Source organism: Phyllostomus hastatus, unplaced genomic scaffold (genome assembly GCF_019186645.2).
Source record: "Phyllostomus hastatus isolate PE091 unplaced genomic scaffold, TTU_PhHast_1.1 phas_contig_62, whole genome shotgun sequence".
NCBI lineage: Eukaryota > Metazoa > Chordata > Mammalia > Chiroptera > Phyllostomidae > Phyllostomus > Phyllostomus hastatus.
In genome coordinates this window covers 9,757,234-9,783,614 of record NW_025333921.1, presented here as the reverse complement: position 1 = coordinate 9,783,614, position 26,381 = coordinate 9,757,234, and the positions used below count along the sequence as shown (strand labels likewise).

General features: G+C 36.1%; 2 protein-coding genes and 1 pseudogene across 3 annotated transcripts in view; 2 read left to right on the top strand and 1 right to left on the bottom strand.

Annotated features, from left to right (window-relative positions):
• MIS18BP1 (MIS18 binding protein 1) overlaps positions 1-22,804 on the top strand; it is a 59,613-nt gene extending 36,809 nt beyond the window's left edge. The window contains exons 12-17 of one of the 2 annotated variants that reach the window (XM_045848531.1): positions 6,040-6,215; positions 6,977-7,143; positions 11,859-12,007; positions 18,725-18,812; positions 21,564-21,618; positions 21,799-22,043. In XM_045848531.1, the coding sequence (XP_045704487.1) occupies positions 6,040-6,215; positions 6,977-7,143; positions 11,859-12,007; positions 18,725-18,812; positions 21,564-21,618; positions 21,799-21,896 (733 nt within the window). In that variant the 3' untranslated portion in view covers positions 21,897-22,043. Of the gene's footprint in view, positions 1-6,039; positions 6,216-6,976; positions 7,144-11,858; positions 12,008-18,724; positions 18,813-21,563; positions 21,619-21,798 lie in introns of both variants that reach the window. The other variant, XM_045848530.1, reaches the window with a different exon arrangement.
• Positions 14,158-14,656, top strand: LOC123825192 (annotated as a pseudogene).
• A 133-nt stretch (positions 22,805-22,937) lies between the features above and the next one.
• The window catches only part of FANCM (FA complementation group M), a 66,624-nt gene continuing 63,180 nt past the window's right edge, over positions 22,938-26,381 (bottom strand). The window contains exons 22-23 of the mRNA XM_045848529.1: positions 26,050-26,338; positions 22,938-25,497 (exon numbers count right to left, since the gene is read on the bottom strand). Coding sequence (XP_045704485.1) covers positions 25,371-25,497; positions 26,050-26,338 — 416 coding nt within the window. The 3' untranslated portion in view covers positions 22,938-25,370. The remainder of the gene's footprint in view (positions 25,498-26,049; positions 26,339-26,381) is intronic.

The window sequence follows — 26,381 nt, the reverse complement described above, 5'->3', positions numbered from 1 at the left end:
GCTGGAAGCAACCTAGGTGCCCATCAGTAAATGAATGGATCAAAAAACTATGGTACATATTTACACAATGGAATTCTATGCAGCAGAAAGAAAGAAGGAGCTCCTACCCTTTGTGACAACATGGGATGGAACTGGAGAGCATTATGTTAAGCACAATAAGCCAGGCAGTGAAAGACAAATACCATATGATCTCACCTTTAACAGGAACCTAAACAACAAAATAAACAAACAAAGAAAATACAACCAAAGACACTGAAATAGAGAACAGGCTGACAGTGTCCATAGGGGAGGGGGGTTCAGGGAAAAGGGGGGAGGGTTTATAGGAACAAGTATAAAGGACACAGGGACAAAAACTAGGGGTGGTGGAAATGGGAGGGAGGTGGGGAGGACTGGGGGTGTAGGCTGGGATGGGAGTAAAAGAAAACTGCTTGAACAATAATTAAAATAAAAATAAAAACAACAACAACAAAAGTGTATGACAAAGCTAGGTAACAAAAGCCTCCAGCTTTCTGCTAGAGAACCAAAAACAGGAACCCTAAGGAATTTGTTGCAGAGAGGGAGGAGCTAGCTAAAAACCCTAGAAAGCTGTTTATGAATTTTGGGCTTGCCCCTGAGAAAGGTGGAGTGGCTATACTATTACCTGTGAAAGACTTCAGTAAGAAGAAAATTAACAGGGATAAAGAAGTACTTTACAAAATAGTAAAAGTGTCAGCTCACCAGGAAAGCATAACAATCCTCACTGTGTATGCAACTAACAACGAAATCTCAAAATACTTGAGTCAAAATTTGACAACTAAAAGGAAAGGACAGAACTGAAAAGATAAGCAAATCCACAATTAATACTGAGAGACTTCAATGGTCTTCTTTTAGTGTTGGAAAGAACTAGTAGAAGGAAAATTATGAAGGGTATAGAAGAATTGAACAGTACTATCAATCAACTATTTAATAGCTGTTTATGGAACAGTATACCTGCTAATGAGTGGAGGGGGATATGTTCTTTCCAAGGGTAGGTGGATGATTCATAAAGATAGAACATGTTTACTAGATGATAAAACAAATCATAAAATAGTAACTGACATCACCCTGGCTAGGCGGTTCAGTTGGTTGGAGTGTTGTCCCATGCACCAAAAGGTTGTGATTCAGTTCCTGGTCAGGGCACAAACCTAGGTTTCAAATTTGATCCCCAGTCACCAATCAATGTTTCTCACATCGATGTTTCTTTCTCTCCTCCCCACCCACCGCCTTCTCTCTCTAAAATCAATAAACATATCCTTGGGTGAGGATTTAAATAAATACACAAAATAGCTGACAAAGTGTGTTGTATGGCCATAATTGAATTAAACTACAAATCAATGAAAGATAACAGGAAATCTTCCAAGTGCTTGAAAATTAAATAGCACACTGTAAAAACCTATGGGTCAAAGAGGAAGTTTTAAGGGAAAATATTCTAAACTGAACAAAAATGAAAATATATCAAAATTTGCAGTGTAAGTCCAGAAGTTCGTAACTTTATCTGGTGGTTTTACTGAGTTCTCTTCCTGATTCCCATGGTACTTCCTGCATAAATTAATTTGGAGCATTTTTGATGAATGGGCTATTGAGTAATGAAACAGAACTGTTGATACTTGTAATGACTTGAATAAGTTTCAAAGTCATTAAGCTGAGTGAAAAAATTTTATATGGTCCCATTTATATGAAGTCCTGGAAGAGACAACTAAAAAGAAAACATCAGGGATCGGCAGTTAATATAGTGGTGGGTGACAACAAATGGGTAGGTAGCACTAGGGATTTTTTTCAAAACTCAGACCTGCAGCAATTCCTTTGTAATTTACCATACAATAAATATAAACTATAATATTTTTAATTCCTTAATTATATGTTGTTTCCTCATCTTCATTTCTTTGCCAATATAGTTGCCTCTTTTTCATCCATTATATTTTTAATCCATCAAATTATCTCACATTACCTCCTTGTAATATTTCCTTGTCATCATCTATTTCTACCACCCACTCAGATATAATGCCTCTTTCTCAAAAATGCAACATATTGCCACCCCTGACCCACTAAATTGTCAGGGATAAAGCCTATGAATTTATTTTACTGGTTTGCTTTTGTTTCTTTGTGTTTTTGCTACGAGCTCCACAAGTGATTCTTAGTTGCAGCCTACTGCTTTGTGTGCCACATAGTGCATAGTCACTGTAAGAAGTTTATGAGAATGTTTCAGGGAAATCTGACTTAGCTCAGACAGATATTTGAACTAAGATCTAAAGGATAAACAATTATTTAAGCCCAAGATTCATGAGTACATTTTGATAAGAATAGTATGTAAAAGTACAAAGAAAGCATATTTAGAAATATTAAAAGCGGGCCAAAATAACGAGTATAGAAAGTGAGGGTAGACTGGACAACCAGGCAAGGAATAATGGAGGTTATATTAAGTGTTTTGGTTTTTATGTTAAGAATAATGAAATGAGTTTTAAGTAGGAATGGAGTGATTAGATTAAATTTGTCTTTTAAAATTATCTGGGAGGAGACATGTTAATTATGGACTAGTTTCTTATTAAATGCATTGAGTGTTTTTATTATGACAAAAGAGACCTTTTAGGCTGGTCTACACTTGAAAATTAGCTATATACACATCTAAGTAAGCTTGAGCCCCCAAATCTATTGTTCCACTTTAGATCAAATGTGGGTTGATTAGTTATGAAAAAGAGTAGATCATTAACAGTATATAATAACCATAAGTACTTTTTCTCCTTTTCTACATGGAGTGAATGGTATTATGTAGTTAGCTGTTACCTGTTCACAAGAGCTGGTTTCTTAAATTTTCAGGAATCCTATAAATTTATTGTTTAACAGTCATTGAATATTAAAAATAACTATACTCTAAACTCATCACTTCCTAATTATTTTAGTACATTTTACTATTATATACATATATATATACTTAAGGTTCTTGACATCTATTGTACGTGTGTGATAGAAATTCTACATAATGGTGTGTCATGGCACATTTATTTATTTTTTTTTAGTATATTTTATTGATTATGCTATTACAGTTGTCCCATTTTTTTCTCCCCTTTATTTCCTTCCACCCTGCACACATTCTCAAACCAGCATTCCCCCTCTTTGTTATGTCCGTGGGTCAATCATATAGGTTCTTTGGTTTCTCCATTTCCTATACTATTCTTAACCTCCCCCTATTTTGCACCTACCATTTATGTTTCTTATTTCCTGTACCTTTTCCCCATTCTTCCCCCTTCCCCTCCCTGCTGATAACCCTCCATGTGATCTCCATTTCTGTGATTCTGTTACTGTTCTAATTGTTTGCTTAGTTTTTGTTTTTGTTTTTTAGGTTCAGTTGTTGATAGTTGTGTGTGTGTGTTATCATTTTACTGGTCATATTTTTTATCTTTTTCATAGATAAGTCCCATTAACTTTTCATATAAGGGCTTGGTGACAATGAACTCCTTTAACTTGACCTTATCTGGGAAGCACTCTATTTTCCATTCTACATGATAGGTTTGCTGGATAGGGTAATCATAGATATAGGTAGGTCCTTGCCTTTCATGACTTTGAATATTTCTTTCCAGCCCCTTCTTGCATGCTTCTTTTGAGAAATCAGCTGATAGTCTTATGGGAGCCCCTTTGTAGGTAACTGTCTCCTTTTCTCTTGCTGCTTTTAAGATTCTTTCCTCTAGCCCTGGCTGGCGTAGCTCAGTGGATTGAGCGAGGGCTGGGAACCAAAGTGTCCCAGGTTCGATTCCCAGCTAGGGTACATTCCTGGGTTGCAGGCCATAACCCCCAGCAACCGCACATTGATGTTTCTCTCTCTCTCTCTCTCTCCCCGCCGCTAAAAATAAATAAATAAAATCTTTAAAAAAAAAAAAAAGATTCTTTCCTTCTCTTTAATCTTGGGTAATGGAATTCTGATGTGCCTTGGCATGTGCTTTCTTGGGTCCAACTTGTATGGCATTCTCTGGGCTTCCTGGACTTCCTGGAAGTCTATTTCATTTGCCAGATTAGAGAAGTTCTCCTTCATCATGTTTTCAAATAAGTTTTAAATTTCTTGCTCTTGTTCTTTTCTTTCTGGCACTTCTATGATTTGAATGTTGGAATGTTTAAACTTGTCCCAGAGGTTCCTAAGCCTCTTTTCATTTTTTTTGAATTCTTGTTTCTTCATTCTGTTCTGGGTGAATGTTTATTTCTTCCTTCTACTCCAAACCATTGATCTGAGTACCAGTTTTCTTCCTGTCACTGTTGGTTCCTTGTACATTTTCCTTTATTTCACTTTTCATAGCCTTCACTTTTTCCTCTTTTTTTTTTTTGCAACCATATTTAACCATTTCTGGGAGCATCCTCACTCATTACCAGTGTTTTGAACTCTGCATCTGATAGGTTGGCTATCTCTTCATTGCTTAGATGTGTTTTTTCTGGTACTTTGATCTGTTCTTTCATTTGGACTATTTTTTTGTTGTCTTGGCGCACCTGTTATATTATAAAGGGCGGAGCCTTACAATGCCAGAGTGGAGCAACCCACATTACTGTATTGTGGATGTATGTGGGGGAGGGGGTGGTCAGAGAAAGAAAAATGCCACTTGCTCGGCTCGCAGCTCTTTCAGTGCCTTCCCCTGGTACCTACAAGCAAATTGGGCCCTTCTGGTGCTGATTCCCAGGTGGGTGGGTTTGTGTACATTCTAGGACCCTGTGGTTCCCTCCAAAGGAATTTCCTGTGAGCTAGGAGTTTCTCCTGCCGCCTCAACCCCCACAGGATTTTACAGTTAGAAGTTTTGGGGTTTTCTTTTACTGCACTAGAACCCAGGGTTGTACAATCTGTCATGCTCTGTACTTGTTCCTCCCAGTTTATCCACACACAAATGTGGGACCGCCAGTCTCTGCCTCACCCACCTAGTCCTCCAGCTGCCACCTTGCCATGTGTCCTTTCTGCCCTGGCTGCTTGGACCAACCCCTTCTGCATCTGTGCCCCTCCTCCCAGTCTGAATAGATGTGGTTTCTTTAATTCCATAGTTTTCAGACTTCCATTCATCTTGATTTCTGATGTTCCTGAGTGGTATTTTTTTTATATTTTAGTTGTAATTTTGATGTGGTTGTGTGAATAGGCAAGCCATATCTGCCTGTGCTGCTATCTGGACCAGAAGTCCACCATGGCACATTTCTTATTTCTCATTTAGTGACATCACATTGATAGCTTGAAATCAGCCACCTTACTGGTATCTACAATATGGAAATTTTCAAACACTGCAAAGAAGGAATTTTTAATCCCAGAGAGCTGTTTGTTAAAAATTTATCAGTATAACACTATACATTAATTGGTGAGTTAAATAGATCTCTACAGGCTGAACTGTCAGACTAACCACAATGTATAAAATCTATTTCGGGAGAGTGATGGTGTAGTACAATAATATGTGTACCAAATTCTAAATAATCATTTACAAATGAACTTTCAGAATGTAACTCATTTGTTTAAATGAAGAAATACCTGATGTTGACTTAGCTTTCTCCTATTTCAATTTTCATTTCCCTAAAGTATTATGTCTAAAATACTCTGTTCTGTAAAATATAATACTATAATGAAAGCAAGCATAATACTTTTGATTGAGTTTATAACCTGGAATACATATAACCTAAGAACTCATCTTCCAATACATTTTAGCACCGGTGACATTTGAGCAACAATGTACAAAACGTAGTCATGCTAGAGTACCCCAAAAGATCAAATCATTGATTAGTTGGACTTAGGAACAAATGTCTTAAGTCTGGGGATGATTTTTCAGGTTAGAATGCAGCAAATTAGAATGCATCTACTAAATATGTTAAATTACATCTTCATATTTTAAGCACTAGTATAAGTTACTGAGTATAGGGAGTGATACCTTCTTTCCAAATAGTTACCTATAGAATGATTTTGGTAAGATTCTTTTAACTCAGTAAATCTCATTGATTTAGTGATATACATTCAGGAGGTTATTTTTATTTATTTGAATTTCTTATTCCTTAACTGGTTTTGGTCTTCCATAGTGCTTATGCATCTCTTCCTAAGCAAAAACCTGGTTTCTGGTCAGATGTAGCTATGGCTGTAGGTTCTTGGTCTGCTGAAGAATGCCAGAGGAAATACATGGAAGATTCCCAAGGAAATGGATCCCAGACACATGTGACTAAGAAAAAGCCAGCCAATCCCAAAAGCAAAAAAAATGGTAAGCTTTATAGTAAATAATTTTTCCTAATTCTCAGTATCAATTTCTAATCACTCATTAGACATGTTTTATGTTTACCTATGCGTCTTATAATAGCTGTTTTTTTACAGTTTTAAAGCTAGAAAGAACTCCAAAGGTCAGCTGTTTACTTTTGAAATCTTATCTAGCTAATTCCATCAGTTACCTTTAGCAACCTTGTGCTTTGAGTTTGTTCTAGGAATTCTGCATTTGGATCCAGAGATTATAGTATCTGGATTATTGTCCTCAAGGTCTGATTTTTGGGTGCTTGGGTAGGGTCCCCTAGTAATTCATAAGAAAACTCAGAAGAAATTTAGTTTTCATGGGAGGAGTATACACTTCTACCCAAAGTTTATGCCAGAGAAGTCCTATACTAAGCTTTAGGGAGTATCCAGTATCCCTATTCTAATTCAATGAGGTTTATATTTTAGCAAAATCAACAAATTTGTCATCAGTAAGAGGAGTGTGGGAGGTAACCTTTCTCATGAGATAAAGACCTTTTCAACTGTACCCTGCTTAATCTTATATGTATTGTCTTCATGGGTATCTTACAGGCCAATCATATTATACCAAGCACAGTATAGAAAGGATCATTTGTTATATAGGAAACTTATAAATGTTAATAAGAGAGGATAAGTTTACTTAATTTGAACATACAATTTAGATTTTACCAAGTTTGTTAACTTTAGAACACTTAGTCTAAATGACCAAGTTCTTACCAAAATGTTTTGCTGACTCTTAAGGCAAGAGAAAGAGAGATGATACGGATCAGGAGCAAACTATTAAGATAACAGCCAAAGTGGGAACTCTTAAAAGGAAGCAGCAGATGAGGGATTTTCTGGAACAGTTGCCAAAAGATGACCATGATGATTTTTTCAGTACAACACCTTTGAAGAATCAAAGAGTACTGGTAAGAATTTTGAATGCAGAAATCACTGTTTTCTTTATATTGACTTTTATATCTCTTATTATTATACATGGTTAGTATTCATCCCTAACATTTAGTTCACGGATTGATAGTCTCCACAGACATGACTAAGTGTAGTACAGGAAGCAGTCTACCAGTACATGCCATTCTCATGAGTGTCCAGAGTCCATCCTTCAGTGGGGTTCACAGATAATGTTTATAGAATCAAATAGAAAACCCAGAAATAGTCCAAACATATATTTAAAATTCAAATGCAATGAGGCAAAATTTTTTAAAGAAAAAAGTGACAAGAAAAGATGGTACCTATTGTATAGTATATTCAGGGAAAGGATTAAGTGATAGCACAAGTTGACCAATTTGAATGTCTAAAACAATTTTTGTAGTATGAAAAATCATATAACTAAAAACTTCATGATTAGAATAAAATATTTGCAAAAAATAAAACAAAGCCTATAGTATTTGTAATATGAAGAACTCACTCATATGTTACTGGTATATAAAAAATGTCAAGATCACAGAAAAAGTTTTAAAAAATGATATTCACAGGCTAATGAATTAGTAATTTCACCTTTGCTTGTAATGTAAAGCATTTTAGGCTCAATAATAATAAAATCTATGTAAACCAGAAAAAGAAAAAGTCTGAACAAACTGGCCATTTTATTTGTGATCAAAGGAAGACAAAGTAACTTATATGTAAGTATATCTTCTAAATTACAGAATCATTTTAAAAAGTAAGTTAAAATATCCACTAACAAAAAGCTATGGAGATGTTGATACAGTTATACGTCAGTGGATGCAGAGTTGAAGCATACCATTTGAAAGCATTATGGCAACATATGACAACTATAAACATTAATTTTACTATGGGAATTTATCCTAAGAAATTGAAAAGAAGACAAAAATCTTCACAGAGAAACTCATTGCAGGTTTATCTTTACAGCAAAAAAAAGAAAAAAACTGGAATCAATGCATTTACGCACTAAGCATGTTCTTCATAAACATGGTGAAATACAGTACAAATATTAACTGCAGATTTGAGACTGTTTCTTGAATCTAAATACAAATGTTAAGAATATTAGGGTCAAAGTAGTACAAAGAGAGATGGATCTAGACACCTGGACTATTAAGTGTAAACACTGAAAGAATTTTTTTTAGTGAGCTAGACTTAGGGATACTTGTTTCATTTACCCCTTTTAAAAATATTATTAAATTTTAAAAGGCTAAGCAATGCTTTAATAATTTAGTAACATTATCTGGGGCTCCTTTGCCTACACGGGTATTTTAAGGCATTTTAAGGTAGCCATTGAGGCTCTTAATCTGTTCTCTGCACAACAACCTTTGGGAATTGTACCCATTATATTAGTCCACCAGCATTTCAGGTTCTATATATGTTTTGGACTAAATGCAGTAGTCTCAACATTTCAAAAGCAAAGGTAATAATAAATAGAGAAAGTAGCAATTAATTCATTTTCTCTGGCATACTTAAGTCTACTTTCTCTAAGGTTTTAATATAAAGGTAAGTGAAATATTAATTAAAGATTGAATTGCTTATTGCACATTTATACACACAAAAGTTTAACACTGCTTGAGTTCATATTAAGTACCATGCATAATAGTAAATAAATTACAGTTTTGTTCTGTATGGTCTACACAAGAAGTCAGCAAACTGTCCCCATGGGCCAAATTCAGCATACCACCTTTTTTTGTAAGCAAAATTTTATTGGAACACAGATGAGCCCAGTGTTTACATGCTGGCTGTGGCTGCTTTCCAACTACAACAGCAGAGTTAGTTGCCTTGTTGAGACTGTATGTGTGGACCACAAAACCAAAATATTGATACTTACTATCTGAATCTTCAAAGAAAACATCCGCTGACCCTGGTCTACAAGCTTTTAGAAATAGATGTTACTCTTTACATCTTTACACAACAGAAACTAAGTTTTTTTAGAGGAGAAGCCTACTAATTTTTTTAGAGAGTTTTAAAATTTTATTCTATTTTATTTTTTAATTATATTTTATTGATTATGCTATTACAGTTGTGCCAGTTTTTCCCCCGGGCTCCCATCCACCCAGCACCCCCTCCTCCCACAGACAATCCCCCCACCAATGTTCATGTCCATGGGTCATGCATATAAGTTTTTTGGCTGCTTCATTTCCTATACTGCACTTTACATCCCATAGCTATTCTGTAACTACTTATTTTTTACTTCCTAATCCCCTCACCTCTTCACCCATGGCCCTACATGCCCCTCCCATCTGGTAACCATCAGAACACTCTCCATATCCCGGATTCTGTCTCTCCTGTTTAATTTGTTTTTTAGATTCAGTTGTTAATAGATACATATTTATTGCCATTTCATTGCTCATATTTTTTATATCTTTTTCTTAAATAAGTCCTTTAACATTTCATATAATAATCATTTGGTAATCATGAACTCCTTTAGTTTTTTCTTGTCTGGGAAGCTCTTTATCTGCCCTTTGATTCTAAATGATATATTTGCTCAGTAAAGCAATCTTAGCTGTAGGTCCTTGCTCTTCATAACTTTGAATATTTGCCAGTCCCTTCTAGCCTGAGAGAATCTTTTAAGAAATCAGGTGATAGTCTTATGGGAACTCCCCTATAAGAAACCAACTGCTTTTCTGTTGCATTCCTCTTAAAATGCTTTTAAGATTCTCTACCTTTCACCTTTGGCATTTTAATTATCATGTGTCTTAGAACGGGCCTCTTTGCATCCATCTTGTTTGGGACTCTGTGCTTCCTGGACTTGCATGTCTATTTCCTTCACCAAATTAGAGAAATTTTCTTTCATTATTTTTTCAAATAGATTTCCAATTTCTTGTTACCTCTGTTCTCCTTCTAGCATCCTATGATTTGAATGTTGGAATGGTTGGAGTTTTCCCAGAGGCTGCTTGTACTATCCTCCTTTTTTTATATTCTTTTTTCTTGTTCTGATTGGTTGTTTTTGGTTCCTTACATTCCAAATTACTGACTTGATTCTTGATTTCATTCACTCTACTGTTGTTTCCCTGTAAATTGTTCTTTATTTCAATTATTGTATCCTTCATTTCTGACTGGATCTTTTTTATGCTGCTGAGGTCCTCACTAAGTTCCTTGAGCATCCTTACAACCAGTGTTTTAAACTCTGCATCTGATAGGTTGTTCATCTCCATTTCATTTAGCTATTTTTCTGGAGTTTTGATCTGTTCTCTCATTTGGGACACAGTTCTTTGTCTCCTAGTTTTAGCAGCCTCCCTGTTTGTTTCTGTGTATTAGGTAGAGCTGCTATGACTCCCTGTCTTGGTAGTGTGGCCTAATATAGTAGGTGTCCTGTAGGGTCCAGTGGCACAGCCTCCCTTATCACCCAAGCTGGGTACTCAAGGTATGTCCTTCTGTGGGCTGAGTACACCCTCCTCTTGTAGTTGAGACTTGATTGCTGTTGGCCGGTCAATGGGAGGGATTTACCCAAGCCAGCTGGCTGTAAGGACTGGCTGTGACCACTGAATACTAACCTCCTTCTGTGGAGAATCAGCCATGCAGGGGCAGGGTGGTAGTGCTCTGATGTGGTTTGCAGCTGACCGCTGAGTGCGCAGGCCAACAAGGTCAGCACCATTTTTGTTTTCCCTGGGGACACCCTGCCTGAGTTATAAAGCAATCTGAGATGATTGATACTTATGTTGGACTTGGAGATTCCCAGGGGAAACCAAGCTGTAAATCTAGGCTGGTTGTTGCTAGTACTAGGTCTAGGGCCACAACAAGAGATATGGGGACTGAGGGCTTACTGAGGCCTGCTAGGATTGTTTGATAGGATTTAGGAAGTTGTGAAGTATGAGACAAGACCAGTCATTCATATGGGAAAGTCTCTGGTAACAACTTGGTGTCCCTGTAAGCTGGGCAAGACAGTCTCAGAGGATCTCCAGAGCAGAGAAAAAAGTGTTAGGTTAATGGAGTCTCAGATATGGCACCTGCCTGCCAGCTCTGTAGCTCTGTGGGATCAGGTTGAAAAAGGAACAATGACCTGCCTTTCTGTCTGGGAGAAAGCTGTCCCCTAGTTCCTGCCTGAAGCCAGACACTTCAGTTCCCCCCCCCATATGCCACTAGTGCCTTTCAAGTTGCTACCCTGGTGCTGAAGCTCAGAGGGAACGAGTCTGAGTAAGTCCATTTGTGGGTTCTTTAAGAGGAACTGCTTGGGACTCCTGAAGTTTCTTAAACCAACTCAGTCCCTGCAGCCAGAAGTTATGGGGACTTATCTTCTTGGCATTAGAACACGTGGCTGGAGGGCCTGGTGTGGGGCTGGAACTCCTTACTCCTGAGTTATCCCTCCTGAATTTTTATCCACTGCTCATGGATGTGGGACCACCCTGTTCCATGTCTGCGCCCCTTCTACCAGTCTGGATGGGTATGGTTTCTTTAATTCCGTAGTTGTCAGACTTCCATTCAACTCAATTTCTGATGTTCTGATAATGGCTGTTGTATAATTTAGTTGTGATTTTGATGTGGTTGTGTGAGGAGTTGAGTCATGTTTATGCCCCATCTTGACTGGAAGTTCCTCAGTGCTATATCTCTGCCTACTAATATTTTTCATTATCTCAGAAAATTATAAGACAGAAAAAAGTTATCAGCCCACCAAAACCATTTTGTGACAATCAACAATTTTATTTTTAAGGCTTCTTGCTAATAATGAATATTTGCTTTCTAGCTGCCGAATTTCCAGTACAGTCAAGAAGAGGAGGATATTCTGCCAAATATGGACAGAAATCCAACAACTCCGTCATCAGTTATCTTTCCATTGGCAAAAACTCCTCAGTGTCAGCATGTCAGTCCTGGAATGCTAGCCCCTATAAACAGGTAAATATTTATGATACTATAATTCTCTGCATCAGCATTTATCACTTTATGAGTTGAAGAGAGTAGATGTCAATAATGAGAAAAGTCATTGTTAGTTTAAAAAAATTAAGAATAGTTCCTAGAAGTCAAGGATAGACAGTTTGAGCAAGCAGAGGAGTTATTCAATAATGTTGGGATACACTTTATGAGGATAAATTCCAAGTGAATCAAAGTTTAAACTATAAAATATACCTAAAATAACTTTGGAGAATTATTTTATAATCTAGATTAGTGAAGTTCATTATAACTAGCAAAAAGAATGTTGTCATCTATATTTTAAAAATCTTACCTGCTACCCAGCAACTGTAAGTAATCAAAAGATGACAAATAACAATGGTTGGAGAGGATGTAGAGGGAAAGGAACCCTCATACACTGCTAGTGTGAAAGTAAATTAGGACAACCATTATAGAAAACAATATGGAGGTTCCTCAAAAAATTAAGAATCAAGTTACCATTTGACCCAGCAATCCCTCTTTGGGGTATCTACCCCCCAAATTTGAAAATATTTATTCATAAACATATAGGTGCCTGTATATTTACTGCATCATTATTCATGGTAGCCAGGACATGGAAACAACCCAAGGGGCCTTTGGTAGGTGATTGAACAAAGATGAGGTGCACACATACAATGGAATACTACTCAGCCATAAGAGCAGATGAAATACTGCCATTTGCAACAAAATGCAGGGATGAGTATCATGCTCAACAAAATATGTCAAATAGAAAAGTACAAGAATCATGACTTCATGCATATGTGGGATATAAAACAAACCAACAAATGAATGAATAACAACTCATAGACACGGAATAGTTGGTTGTTGTCAGAGGAGTAGGAAGGTCAAATATATGGTAATGGGAGGAGACTAAACTTTGGGTGATAAACACAATGCAATATATGATGATGTCTTACACTGTACACTTGAAACCTACTCGTATATAACCTTTTTGATCAGTATTATCCCTATAAAAGACAAATAACAGTTTGCGGAAAGACTGTCAAATTCATCACAGGAATAAAGCTATTTCCCTGATACAGCACTCCTACAAATTAGGAAAGCCATTCTCATGAATTGGCAGCAAGAAGGTAAATTAGTTCAGTCTCTAAAGGCAGCATTTTGTCAATATATATCACAATTATAAATGTACATACGCAATCCTACTTTTAAAATTGTGAATGTTCAACTGATTCCTTGTTGTATTGTTTATAATGGCAGAATACTGAAAACAACTCAAATATCTTATCAAAGAGACTCATTCTGGTACATTGTGTAGCTATAGAAACTAATGAAGTTTTTTATGTACTATTATGATAAAATGTCCACAATGTAGTAAGTGGAAAAAGTTACATACAATGAATTAATTGGTTGCCATTTATGTATATAGGGGTAATATATGTGAGTGTATGTATATTATAATATAATGTGTATTATAGTATATGTACATAATTGCTTTATTTAATTAAAGACCTCTGAAAAGATACATAAGAAATTGAAAACACTGTTGGATTCCTAGGGAGGGGAACTAAGATATCTTGGGAGACTTTGAATTTTGAGCTATGTGAATATAGGAACTGTTTGAAATATAAATAAAATCAAGAAAAATAGAGTGGCCAACAGTAAAATATCACAGAGAAGAGATAGAGAGTAATAAGAAGGCCTAAAAATAGGACATTCCATCTTGCGTTTAAGCAGGACAATGATCACCTAGTAAGAATAATTTCCATGGATGTGAGAAGGAGAAGCCAGACAATAATGACTCAAAAAACAGTATTCAGTACTCTCATGAATCCTGGTAGAATTTTAATTTGCATTTATTTGGCAAAAACATTTTTCCCTAGCAAGTCACAAATTATTTTTGTTTATTTTTTAATTTAATTAGTTCTAAAATGATAGGTTTGGGCAGGTACATATATACATTTGTAGCAGCAAAAATGTTCATCATAAAACCTAACACTGAAAATTCGGAATTGACCCAAATATCCAATAACAAGAAAAGTTAAGAAATTAGGATTTGGGGCCTTCTGCACTCCCTCCTCCCTTTCCCTGGGCACCACTCTGTGCTCCCGGCTCCCGCTAAGCCAGCGCCTCTGCATCTCCGTCTGGCCACCATCATGAGTATCTACAGGGACCTCTTCAGCCATGATGAGACATCCTCCAATATGAATCGGGAGAAGCAGAGGAGCTGTGCCTTAGAGGTGCAGGGTAAGATGGTCAGTAGGACAGAGGGTAACAGGGATGACTTGCTCGTTGATGGAAATGCCTCTACTGAATGCCCCAAGGCCAAAGCAGCTTCATCACTGGAGTTGGTATTGTCCTAAGCCATCATGTACAGGAAACCAGATTCACAAAAGAAGCCCACAGAAAGTACATCAAAGATGACATGAAACCAGTCAAAGGGAAGCTTTGAGGAATAGGGACCTGAAAGAGTGAGCTTTTTATAACAGGGGTTGCAGAACAATCAAGCACATCCTTGCTAATATGAAAAACTACCACTTTGTGATGGGTGAACACAATGAATCCAGACGTATGATTGCTCTGCTGGACTACAGAGAAGGGTGCTATCCACATATGATTCTCTTTAAGGATGGTTTAGAAATGGAAAAATGTTAACAAATTTGGCAGTTTGGGTCTATCATTTAACATCGTAACTGGCTGCTGCTTTTCATCTACATGCCAGGACTAGAACAAATGGCACTTAACATTCTTTTGCGCGCTCCATTTATTTGACCTTGATTCGGAGTGGAGGCATTGTTTTTTTGTTGATTTTTTTGTGTCATGTAATTTTCTATTTATTTTTAGATCTAGAAATTCAGTTTTAAGGACAAGGAATGTATTATAGAACTATGAATTCATTGTAGAATTAAGATTTTTTACACCTGAAACAATATAATATTGCATGTCACTATAACTGAAAAAGAAAAAATAAAGTTAAAAAAGTTAAAATTTAACTTCATATCTAGGAGTTTATCTTTAAAACAAGAAATTTATCCTTAGACATAGCAATTCAGTTTTGGGGACTAGGAATTTATCTGTAGAACTAAGAATGTATCTTTAGTACTAGATATTCATCTTTAGATCTAAGAATTTATCTTTAGAAGTACAATAGAAATTTACTTTCAGATCTAAGAATTCATTCTTTGGCACTATAAATGTATCTATAGAACTAGGAATTTATCTTTAGAACTCATAATTTGTACACCTGAAACAAACTATTGTGTGTCCACTGTAATTGACAAATAAAAATTATTTACAGTAGAAAAAAAATAAAGTCATGTAATTTTTAAAAGATAAAATGCAGCCCTGGCTGGCATAGCTCAGTGGATTGAGCGCGGGCTGGGAACCAAAGTGTCCCAGGTTCGATTCCCAGCCAGGGTACATTCCTGGGTTGCAGGCCATAACCCCCAGCAACCGCACATTGATGTTTCTCTCTCTCTCTCTCCCTCTCCCTCCCTTCCCTCCCTAAAAATAAATAAATAAAATCTTGGGAAAAAAAAAAAAAGACTTTTTAAGGAAAAAAAAAAGATAAAAGGCATTTAAACTCAAATGAGAATTAGGATTTGTCCATATAATAGAATATGTAGGAATAAAAATCATGCCTTCAAAAATTTTTAATGACAATAATGTCCAGTGGATAAGAGTTTTAAAGCTAACAAGTAAAACTATATACAATATGATCCCAATTTACATAACACATGTACATAAGAGAAAGGAAGTTTCTTGACCAAAAACATTATCAGCTATTACCTCAAAGTTCTAGAATTACACTGATGTGGCTTGTGGCGTGGGGGGGGCTTTTTATTATTATTTTTACAATTAAGGAAAAAAGACTTTCTTAAAGCATATGATGGACTTATATAATGAATACATTTTCTAAAACTTTTATTTTAAAAAATAAGTTTCCTAGGCCTCCTTTACTGTCTCTTCACTCACACCAGCTCTAGTTGACTTCCTTTTTATAACAGTTTTAAATAATGAAAGTTTCTGTCACTTCAGAAGTGATCTCATTGTACCTGACAACAGACTCTTAATTAAATTTATCATGGCGACATTGGTTACTGAGATTATATATGTTTCAAGTGTACATTTCCATGATACATGATCTGTACATCATACTGTCAAATCATCTTCCGTCACCATTTATTTGGCTCCCTTTTTACAACCACTCACATCTCCCTTACCTCTGATAACCACCATGTTGTCTGTGTCTGAGTTTGCTTTATATCCCCCACATGAGGAAAACCATGGTTCTTAGCTCTTTCTGGCAGACTTTGCTTAGCATAGTATTCTCAAGGTCCATCCATGTTGTTGCAAGTGGCAGTATTTCATTTTTTCTTATAACTGAGCAATATTCCATAGTACATGTACCATATATTCTATATCCAATCATCTATTGAAAGACATTTCTTAAGTTGTTTCCATGTCTAGGCCGCCATGAATAATGCTGCATTGTACATAGGGGCACATACATCTTTGCAAATAAATGTTTTCATTTGTTCCCCCCAGAAAGATTGCTGGGTCATATGGTAGCTCTATTCTTAAATTTTGAGGGAAACTTCCATACTGTTTCCCATAGTGGCTGTACCAGTTAACATTCCCACCAAACTGAACAGGGGTTCCTTTTTCTCGACAACCTCTCCAACACTTGTTATTACCTGTGTTGTTGATGATAGCCATTCTAACAGGTGTGAGATGGTATCTCATTGTAGTTTTTGATTTGCATTTCCCTATACCTAGTGAAGTTGAACATCTTTTCATATATCTGCAATTTGGCAATTTGTGTGACTTGGGAGAGGTGTTTAAGTCCTCTGCCCATTTTTTTAAATTGGATTGTTTGCTTGGTGTTGAGTTGTATGAGTTTTTTATCGAAATTCTGGATATTAACACCCTATTGGAGATGTTTGGTTGCAGAGATCATATCCCATTCAGTTGGTTGCCATTTTGTTTTGATTGAATCTTTATTGTTTTATTAAGTATTCTACTATTGATGCTATTATAGTTGTCCCACTTTTTCCCCTTTGCTCCCCTACACCCAGCCCACCCCAAACTCCCACAGTTAATTCCCACATTGTTGTCCATGTCAGTGGGTCATTCATATGTTTTGACTAATACCTTCTTATTTTGTTAGCAGTTCGCTGTTCAGAAGCTTTTTTAGTTTGATATAGTCCCATTCATTTGTTTTTGCCTTTACTTTACTTCTCTTGCTTTTGGGATCAAATTCATTAAAATATTCTCCATGGCCAAAGTCCATAGTTTAGTACCTATGTTTCCTTCTATGTAATTTATTGTTTCAGAGCTTACATTTGAGTCTTTGATCCATTTAACTTTTGTACATGGGACAAACTGTAGTCTAGTTTCCTTGTTTTGCATGTGGCTTTCCAATTTTCCCAGCATCATTTATTGAAAAGGCTTTCTTTTGTCCATCATGTTTTTGGCTCCTTTGTCAAAAATTATTTGCCCATATATATGTAGATTTATTTCTGGGCTCTCAGTTCTGTTACACTTGGTCTGTGTATCTGTTTTTCTGCCAATACCATGTTGTTTTGATTTTCATTGAAGTCAGGGAATGTGATACCTCCAACTTTGCTCTTTTTTTCTCAGGACTGCTTTGACTATTGAGGGTCTTTTGTTGTTCCACACAAATAATGTCACTGAGCTTTTGATGAAGATTACATGAAATCTGTATATTGCTTTGAGTAATATGCAACAGTGTGTGTGGTATACATTATACCTTGATACAGTCACACATTTATAAATTTCTACATGTCAAACTTTTAAAGTTGCTCCATAATAGTTATAAAGCAAAGCATAATCATATAAGACCTTGGAGCCAACAGAAAGAATTAGAATAGGTGTTGAGCTGGTAGTTACTGTTAGAAAAAAGCAAGCTCTGGCTCGTGTGGCTCAGTGGATTGAGCACCAGCCTGCGAACCAAAGGGTTGCCGGTTCAATTACCAGTCAGGGCACATGCCTGTCTTATGGGCCAGGTCCCCAGTTGGGGGCGTGCAAGAGGCAACCACACATTGTTATTTCTCAACCTCTCTCCCTTTTCTCTAAAATAAAATTTTAAAACAAAAAACAATTCTGTTTGCCAACAATTTTCATCTCTAAATTAATAGTCAAGACTATTTGCTAAAAATGAGAGGGGAAAGAACTAAGGTAAATAGAAATGTAAAAAACTTCATAGTTGGTATTGGGGAATGTAAGAAAGATGTAACTGTAAATAAAAGGCTTGTTGAAAGCTATAAATTAAGAGTTTTCATCAGCAGGTGTATCCTTTAAGTTACCAACTTCACGATTCCATCTGGACAGTGAAGGAAGTGACAAGGAAGAAGTAAAAGATGTAACAAAAGGGAGCCCAGGGATGAGAAGTCGTGGTCAGTTTTGGGAATGAGGCAGCAGCAAGATAGAGATGGGAAAGAGCACAGATAGAACAATGAACAATAAGCAAAACCATAATTTCCTAGAATATTTTTATTTGATATTTGTTTCCTTTAAATGTTTGAAGCTTTTTGTCCATCTATCTCTCTGGGTATCCACCATTGTCTTTTTACAAATGGAAAAGAAAACACTTTTTAAAGATTGAAACACATCTTAAATTAATTTTGCCAACTGCTGTTTAATTTGTGGATAAAAGTATGGTAGTTGATATGGACTTGTAATTATTTTGTATTCAAACAGGAATGATTGTGATAAATATGTTTTTCATATGCAAAAAAAACATAAAAGTAAAGGTGGCATTGTCTGGGGCAATCTCAAGAAAAAAACAGTAAGTATTTTTATCCTTCACACCAGATTTATTCAATGCATATCTAGTAAACAGCTATATAATACATGGCAAATTGTGGGAGTCATAAGTTATGTAACATACCTTACCCTCAAGGTGCTTACAGACTAACACAAGTAAATGAGAATACAAGGCTATGAATGAGGTAAGCACGGTACATAAGTGCTATAGGGTTACAAATGGCAATTGATAGACTAAAGCATTTGAGGAAAGTGAATAGTAAAACATTTCATTCAGAGATGCCCAGTGGGGAAAGTATGTATAGACCAGGGAAGGATATTTCAGGCAAGACACAAAAGCATAACATCTGTTCAATGATAAGGGAATGATCCAGACTAATTGAGTTATGATTGTCATAGAATCAGAAACTCCACCAAATCCCATTCAGCTTTAGGATGGTTTCACATTCAGCTACATGATTTATATCCACAGATCAAGATTTAAAATGTAATTACAGAAAAAAATTTAACTCAGAGTTGCCTTATCCCTTTGATAAAAATATTGGGAGAATCCTTTATCCTTTTGAATTAATTTTTAAATATTTAGTTTGCTTTTATTTTGGATATCCAGATAAATGTGCAAGTATTCTGAAAAAGCTAATTCACCTCAAATTTCTTCAAAGTGAATAGCTAATTTTAGAGAATGAGAGTTTATGGAGGTAGTAGAATGGGGAATGATGCCTCATCCCCTGAAGGTATATTCCCTCTGACCAGGTTATGGCCATCTTTTCCTCCCTCACCCATGTTGAAATATATTGCACACTTGCCAGAGTAAAATTCCATCAGTCTCTAAACTAAACATTGGGATTACTTAAATCATATCCAATCTTTATGGGTATCACTTGTCCACAAAAAATGATACCTATAGGAACCTTGGGTTAAAATCAGCCTGGACACTAAATTCTTCAAAAGAAATCTCTACTCCATAATCGAAGATGTAGACAGACTCCTCTCTTGGTGTTTAGGTTCCCCTTTTCCAGCCCCACATTCCTTACGAAAATGAAATTTTGGTTTGTTGCAAAGGACCAGGAATCACTATAGCATAGTGAGACTTGCCTTCTAGTCCCTGTTTTGCCAGTAGAAGTTGGTTTGCCTTGACAAGTGTTTCTCAAACTTGAATGTGCATGAAAGTCGCCTAAGAATCTTGTTAAACCCTAGGATCTGATCCACTAGATTTGATTCTGCATTTCTAACAACCTCCCATTGATGCCCCTGCAACTCACCCACAGACTATACTGAGTAGTGGCAAGACCCTCATCCACTGTTCTCTTAAAAATGATAAGTTCTGCCCTGGCCTATATGGCTCAGTTGGTTGGGTGTTGTTCTGCAAAGCAAAGGTCACTGGTTCAATTCCCAATGGGGACACATGCCTGGGTTGTGGGTTCAATCCCCAGTTGGGGCATATACAAGGGGCAAACAATTGATGTTTCTCTCCCTCTACGTCTCCCTCTCATCTTGTCTCTATAAAAATAAATTTTAAAAAAATTTTAATGAGAAGTTTATATACGAGCCCTTCCTATTAAAAACTTATCTCTGTATTTCTGGCATCATTTTAACTGCTTGTTTACTTCTGTTTTTCTTAATGGGTTATAATTTGAGCCACCAAACTATAGCATCTTTGTGATTTAGCCCCATTTTTTCATAGACTACTATCAGTGGCCAGTGTGTAAGGAAAAGAGCAAAGGATTTAATGTTGAAAGTTCTGGTGTGGAGGTCTGACTCCCCCATACCAGCTTTGTAACAAAGGAGGCTACTTGAGCTTTCTAATCTCATTTTTCATTTGATGACCTGGGGGTCATGATAATAATTGGTTTCTCTCTCCACATGACTTTGAGAGCTAAGAAATATAACCCTGTTTTGACTTATTTCACAGGAAAAAATATATTTACATCCCATTTTCTGAACACGAGTTTGTATCTCAAGTTTTCTTTCAAAAAAAACCCCAAACTTCCCTTAGAATAGTGGTTATACTGTCATGTTTTCTTTTCTATTTCTTTTAATTCATTAAAGATAATCAGCTATGGCCAATAGTTTAGAAAGCACTCATTGATGTAAGCATGTATTATATACATCTAAAAGCTTACAAAATTTTTTTTAAAAACTTTTAATTTATTCTACCATTATGGTTTAAAAATTGACATAGAGTATTCCCCAGTGGTTGCAGTACATGCAACCTACCCACTGTAGCCAAGATTTTATAAAGTACAGAGAATTTGCTCCAGCTGGTGGCTCAGTTGGTTGGCGCATTGTCCCGTGCACCAAAGGGTTGCAGGTTTGAAACCTGGTAAGGCACATACCTAGGTTGCAGGTTCAGTCCTCAGTTGAGGGGTATATGGGAGGCAACCAATTGATGTCTCTGCCTCATCAATAAACATACCCTCAAGTGAGGATTTAAACAAATAAATTAAAAAATAATAAAGTATAGAGAACTTTATAATATTCCTAAAGTAATGTCATAGAATAAGTACTCAGTAGATTTTGGCAACTTTCGGGGCCCACAGACATCTTTTAACTGCTGCTGCATTAGTTTGTAATGTGGGAAACAACACTGAGTAAGTCATGGTTCTTGCCCCAGATAAATTCAACATAAAAGAAAATTAGACATTTCACAGATAATTATAATGGGACTAGGTGTTGTAAGTACTGTGGGGATAAACCATGCTTACTTTTGTCTAGGTTTGAGACAGGCTTCACAGGAAGTGCCATTTTGCTGTTAATATGAAATGTCTTACAGGTTGAAAGTGACTTTTCAACTCCAACATCAAGAAGAAAAACCCCATTTAACAAAGGTAATACACTTATATCTTTCTTTTTGTATTTCAGTTCTATTATAGGGTAGTCTCTTTATTAACATGGTACTAAAATTGACTGCTCAAGTGGGCAGGCCTACCATTTGGTTTATTTTAGTTATTTTTGTTAAAATTGAAATTACTTTTAGAAATGTATTGTTCTTTTTTTATTAAACTTAGGAGAAAACTCTAATATTGGAAAACTTTTCACTAATGCTATGGAGTCTTTGGATGAAGAAGAGCAAGATTATTATTTTTCAAACTCTGATTCTGCATAGTAAAAATGAGAAAACATTTCCAGTATTTTTATCAAGAAGCAGACAGCTCTTTGTACCTTCACTTGGAGTACATATATTTTCTATAACTTATTTTGAAATTGTGGGCTCCTTTTCAAAGATTGTACATGTTTGTATTCAAAACTAAAGATCCTTCTATAGAATATTTGTCATTGCTGCAGCTTACTAAAATTATAAGGAAAATTGATTGCTTGTAGATATTTCTAAATTTCTGTTTTTGCTATGTTAAAATATATGTATATGTAAATGGTCTCTCATAAGCATCTAAGTTTAAGAAAATCATGTTCCAAACTGAATTGTTTAAAAGCTTTCAAGAAAATGTTGCTATCTTTAAGGGAGGAGGTGGGGAAGAATAAAAGATAGATTGTACTGGTAGCTACTGAGTAAAACTAACATTTTCCAGTACTGCATATATAGGCCAGAGTTGATATGATGTTTACATGTTGTTGAAACTATTTGATATGCTTTCTTTTCTCCAGATTGTTTTTCTTAAAACTTGCAATTGGTATATCTATTGAACCTATGTAAATTTTAATTTATTGCTTTCTCATTATTGTATTAGATAGGATCAGAGAACAGATTTTGTTGCATTCTGAAGCCTTATTTACATATGCAAACAGCTTAAATTTGGTCTCAGTATTAAAAAGACTAGATGAGACAGACGTTCAAGTAGTAGGTCTGCTATTGTAAGGAGTCAAGTTAACATGTCACAGTAAACATTGTTTTCCTTTCAGATAGCTCTTTTAGGGGAGAAAAAAACTTATTTTAGCTTATTCTGCCATTATGTTTTAAAATTTGACACAGAATGTTCCTCTGTGGTTACAGTACACGTTCACCTACCCTTCTCTCCAGTTAGGTTGTTCAAATAAAATTAGTTTGCTTTTATAATATTTGCGTTTTGGTTGTTTGTTTTTTTTTCCTCAGAACTTGTTAATAAAGAACTGATGGTAACCAGAGGGGAGGGGAGAAGGCGAAAACAGGGGAAAATAGGGTAAGGGCCATCAAGGAACATGTATAAAGGACACATGGACAAAGCCAAAACGGGGGAGGATTCAGGGTGGGAGATGGGGATGGGAGGCAAGGGAGGAATGGAAACAATTGTACTTGAACAACAATTACAAATTTTCTTGTGTCTTAAGAATTTAGTCTAATAATCAGCAGTTACATAATATAGGGTTCAGAGAAACACGGGATTTAAAAAGAATGATGCAATTAGACTGAGATCACTCTCCTTTAAATTCCCATGCTTTTTTTCTGCCACAGGGACTTGATGCATAGATGTAGTATGGAACAAATTAAGGTTATTTTAGAGTGGCTGTAAAAAATAAAGAGTTGTAGAAGTTAAGTTGCCAGTATATTTAGTAGTTGCCATTATATTTAGTATAACACAATGCTGCTTGATATTAATATAGTGTTTTAGGAGTTAGAAGGTAGTTAAATTGCTTATTGGGCAACAAAAAGTAATTTTGAAATAGCATAGACTTGATACAAACCAAAGTGTGACCACTTCCTGCCCCCACACTCACCATAGTTCCTGTGTCCTGTCAGAACTACTTGTAAGTCCTTCCTAGTCTAATTTTATTGTATCCCACCTGCCAAGTTCCAGGTTAGTCCCATTTCTTTCCATGAGGCCATAAGGTAAGCTGGCAGGGTTTAAGGTAACCTCCAAAGAAGACTTAAAAGTAGAAAAGAAAGGCTTTAAGGGCTCAGAGAGAAAAATAGTTAAGATGGAGTGGTAATCAATAGTTTGATAGTTAAGTGCTACCAATGAGACCTACTGCAGCTTAAATATGAATAAAGCTCTTTACACAACAAGCATAAATAAATCCTCTAGTTTATATTCCTCACACCATGTTAATTCAGGACATATTTTGCCTGATGGGTGGACATAGAATCTTGACACATAGAGTCTGCACGGGAGATGCTGCGAGGTGGTCATTAGCCCAGGTCAGTGTGAGGTTGTTGAGGAACTAACTGCAGGTTTGCTGCAAACAGCTGGGCAGAACACTACCAGATGTCCCCCCACCCACACGCACTGCTGACGCTACATCAGGAGCAGGAAAGCGAAACAGCAAACTGAAACCAGAAAGAGACCCTGCTTCCTTCTGACAAAACTTAAACCATTCTCACTATAGGTAAAAATGCTTCAGAAGTCCACTCCATTATGGCAGAGGGTACTGAAGGGTGAACTGAACCTGAGGGATAATATATTGGAATTTATACTGTCCCAAAGGAGCTAAATATACAATTATAGTAACATTTTAACATCTAGTATCTAGTTCCTGTGTTCTGGTTCTAGAGTTCCATAAATCACATGTTTCTGGGCCTCACTTTTATCATCTGATAACAAAGGAAAGAGAAAAACAATTTGAATTAGTTAAGCTCTGAAGTGCTGCCAAGTTTAAGGTAAGAAAGTGCTCTGCTGTGACTGGCTTGAAAACCCAACAGTGTAACAAAAAAAGGCAACCAGAGAATGAAGGGACATAAATGCAGGGAAATGTCCACCATGAAAGGCTGCTTCAGCACTAGAATGACTAGAAGGGCCCCGCTGTTACAGGTAAGAAGAATATGGTGCCGTCTTCAAACAGGAATAGCCCCACAAACAGTGGTGGGTCACAATGAAAGTACACATTCAGTAGCTCATCTACAAAAAAGAAATTTTCCAAGTCCAAACCCATATATCACTTCTTTGAATATGGTATCTTAAAGATTTTATTTTTTTAGGGAGAGGGGAAGAGAAGGAGAGAATCATTGATGTGCAAGAAACATTGATTGGTGGTCGCATGCCCCAAGTCAGGGGCCTGGCACACGACCCAGGCATGTGCCGACCAGCAACCAAACCAGCAACATTTTGGTTCGCAGGCTGGCCGCTGAGCCGCCGAGCCGCTGAGCCACACCAGTCAGGGCTACGCTAATAGGATTTCACCTCTTGATCGGGCTTCCTTTGGTAAGATTAATACACTAAGTTACACTTTCAACTTTCCTAGTTACTGGGCCATTCATCTCACAATACACCCAAACCTTATCCAATGTCTATGTAGATTCAGGACATGTAAAATATTCTAGATATTATAGGAAAAATTGTTTATGGCCATTAAGTTGGCAGAAGTCAGATGCATCAGCCTATTAAGCTAAAAAATGACAACAGTACAAAAAAATCTGGAAAAATTTCAAAATCATGTACTCTAGCTTTTTACTTTCCTAATAACACTTTTAATAACCTCAATAAAAATACAGTTTTTTAGTCCAGGTAATCAAATGATTATTGAACACCAGGTTTTTAAAAATATATAACCTATGTAAATAAAAAATACAATATAAAATAACATGGAAATACTCTCTTATTTACATATTTTAAACTGATAACCACAAACCACAGCAATGATTATTTCAGTGCATTTGGTGTTGTGACAGTTCTTGGATAACCGCACTTGAGCAGTCTGATCATGCATCAGATTACCGTCTACCTTGGTTAAGACCATTTGGTAACATCTGCATGTCAAAAACATGGTGAATATATCTACAGATCTCCTCGGCCTTTTGAAGAGTTACTTGTGCATACATGGAGATTTCCTCAGGTGAGCTGGAAAATAGACCAAGAAAAACATTACACTAGAACTTTTTGACTTATAAAATTTAATCTTTCTTAAAAACCACCAAATATAAAAAGCCTTTAAGATAATAATCTCTTTCTAAGAATTCTACATCCAGTAATGTTTTTAGCATTAGTTGTATTCCCTATATTTAAAATCATTAACAATTTCAACCTCTAGCCTATTTTCTAAAATCTTTTTCAAGCAATGTAATAATTAAAAAATAGCAAATGTTCAACTTGAATATTTTTCTGGTTACAGAACTAAACATATACAAAATTGTTAGAATGCAACATCTGATGTAAATGCTCTCTGTCTAGTTCCATATAGAGCTCCAAGCTCCTCAAAGGCAATGCCTGTCCTTTTTCCCTCCATTGGTGTCCTCTCCTTCATGCAGTGACAATTAGATGCTGGCAAAAAGAAAAGTCTCTCCTGAATGAAATGCTCTAACAGACTACTCATATACTTTAAAAAAAAAAAATTAAATGTATATGAAATGCTTTTAAGTAGCCACTTAAAAACATTAAAACAGATATACATACCTGTTAGTCATCTTTTTCACAGATGAAAACTGGTAACACATATTTAATGCAGTTATATAACTTACATTGGGAATACTTAGATAAAATTGAAGTGCTTCCCATTTATTGCTATTCACTGCTGGAACTTGAATACCAACATTCTTTCTTTGTTCCAATAAAGACAGATCCTTTAGCAAATCTGCCGTTTCTTCTTGGCAGGAACTGAAAAGAATTCGAATTCCAGCACTAATTAAGGTAGTCAGCAGGTTGTCATAGCTCTTCGTTCTCTTAAACATCCTGGAGGTGTCTCCTAAGTATTTCATATTTAGGAAAATGCAAACCTTAGTAACTTA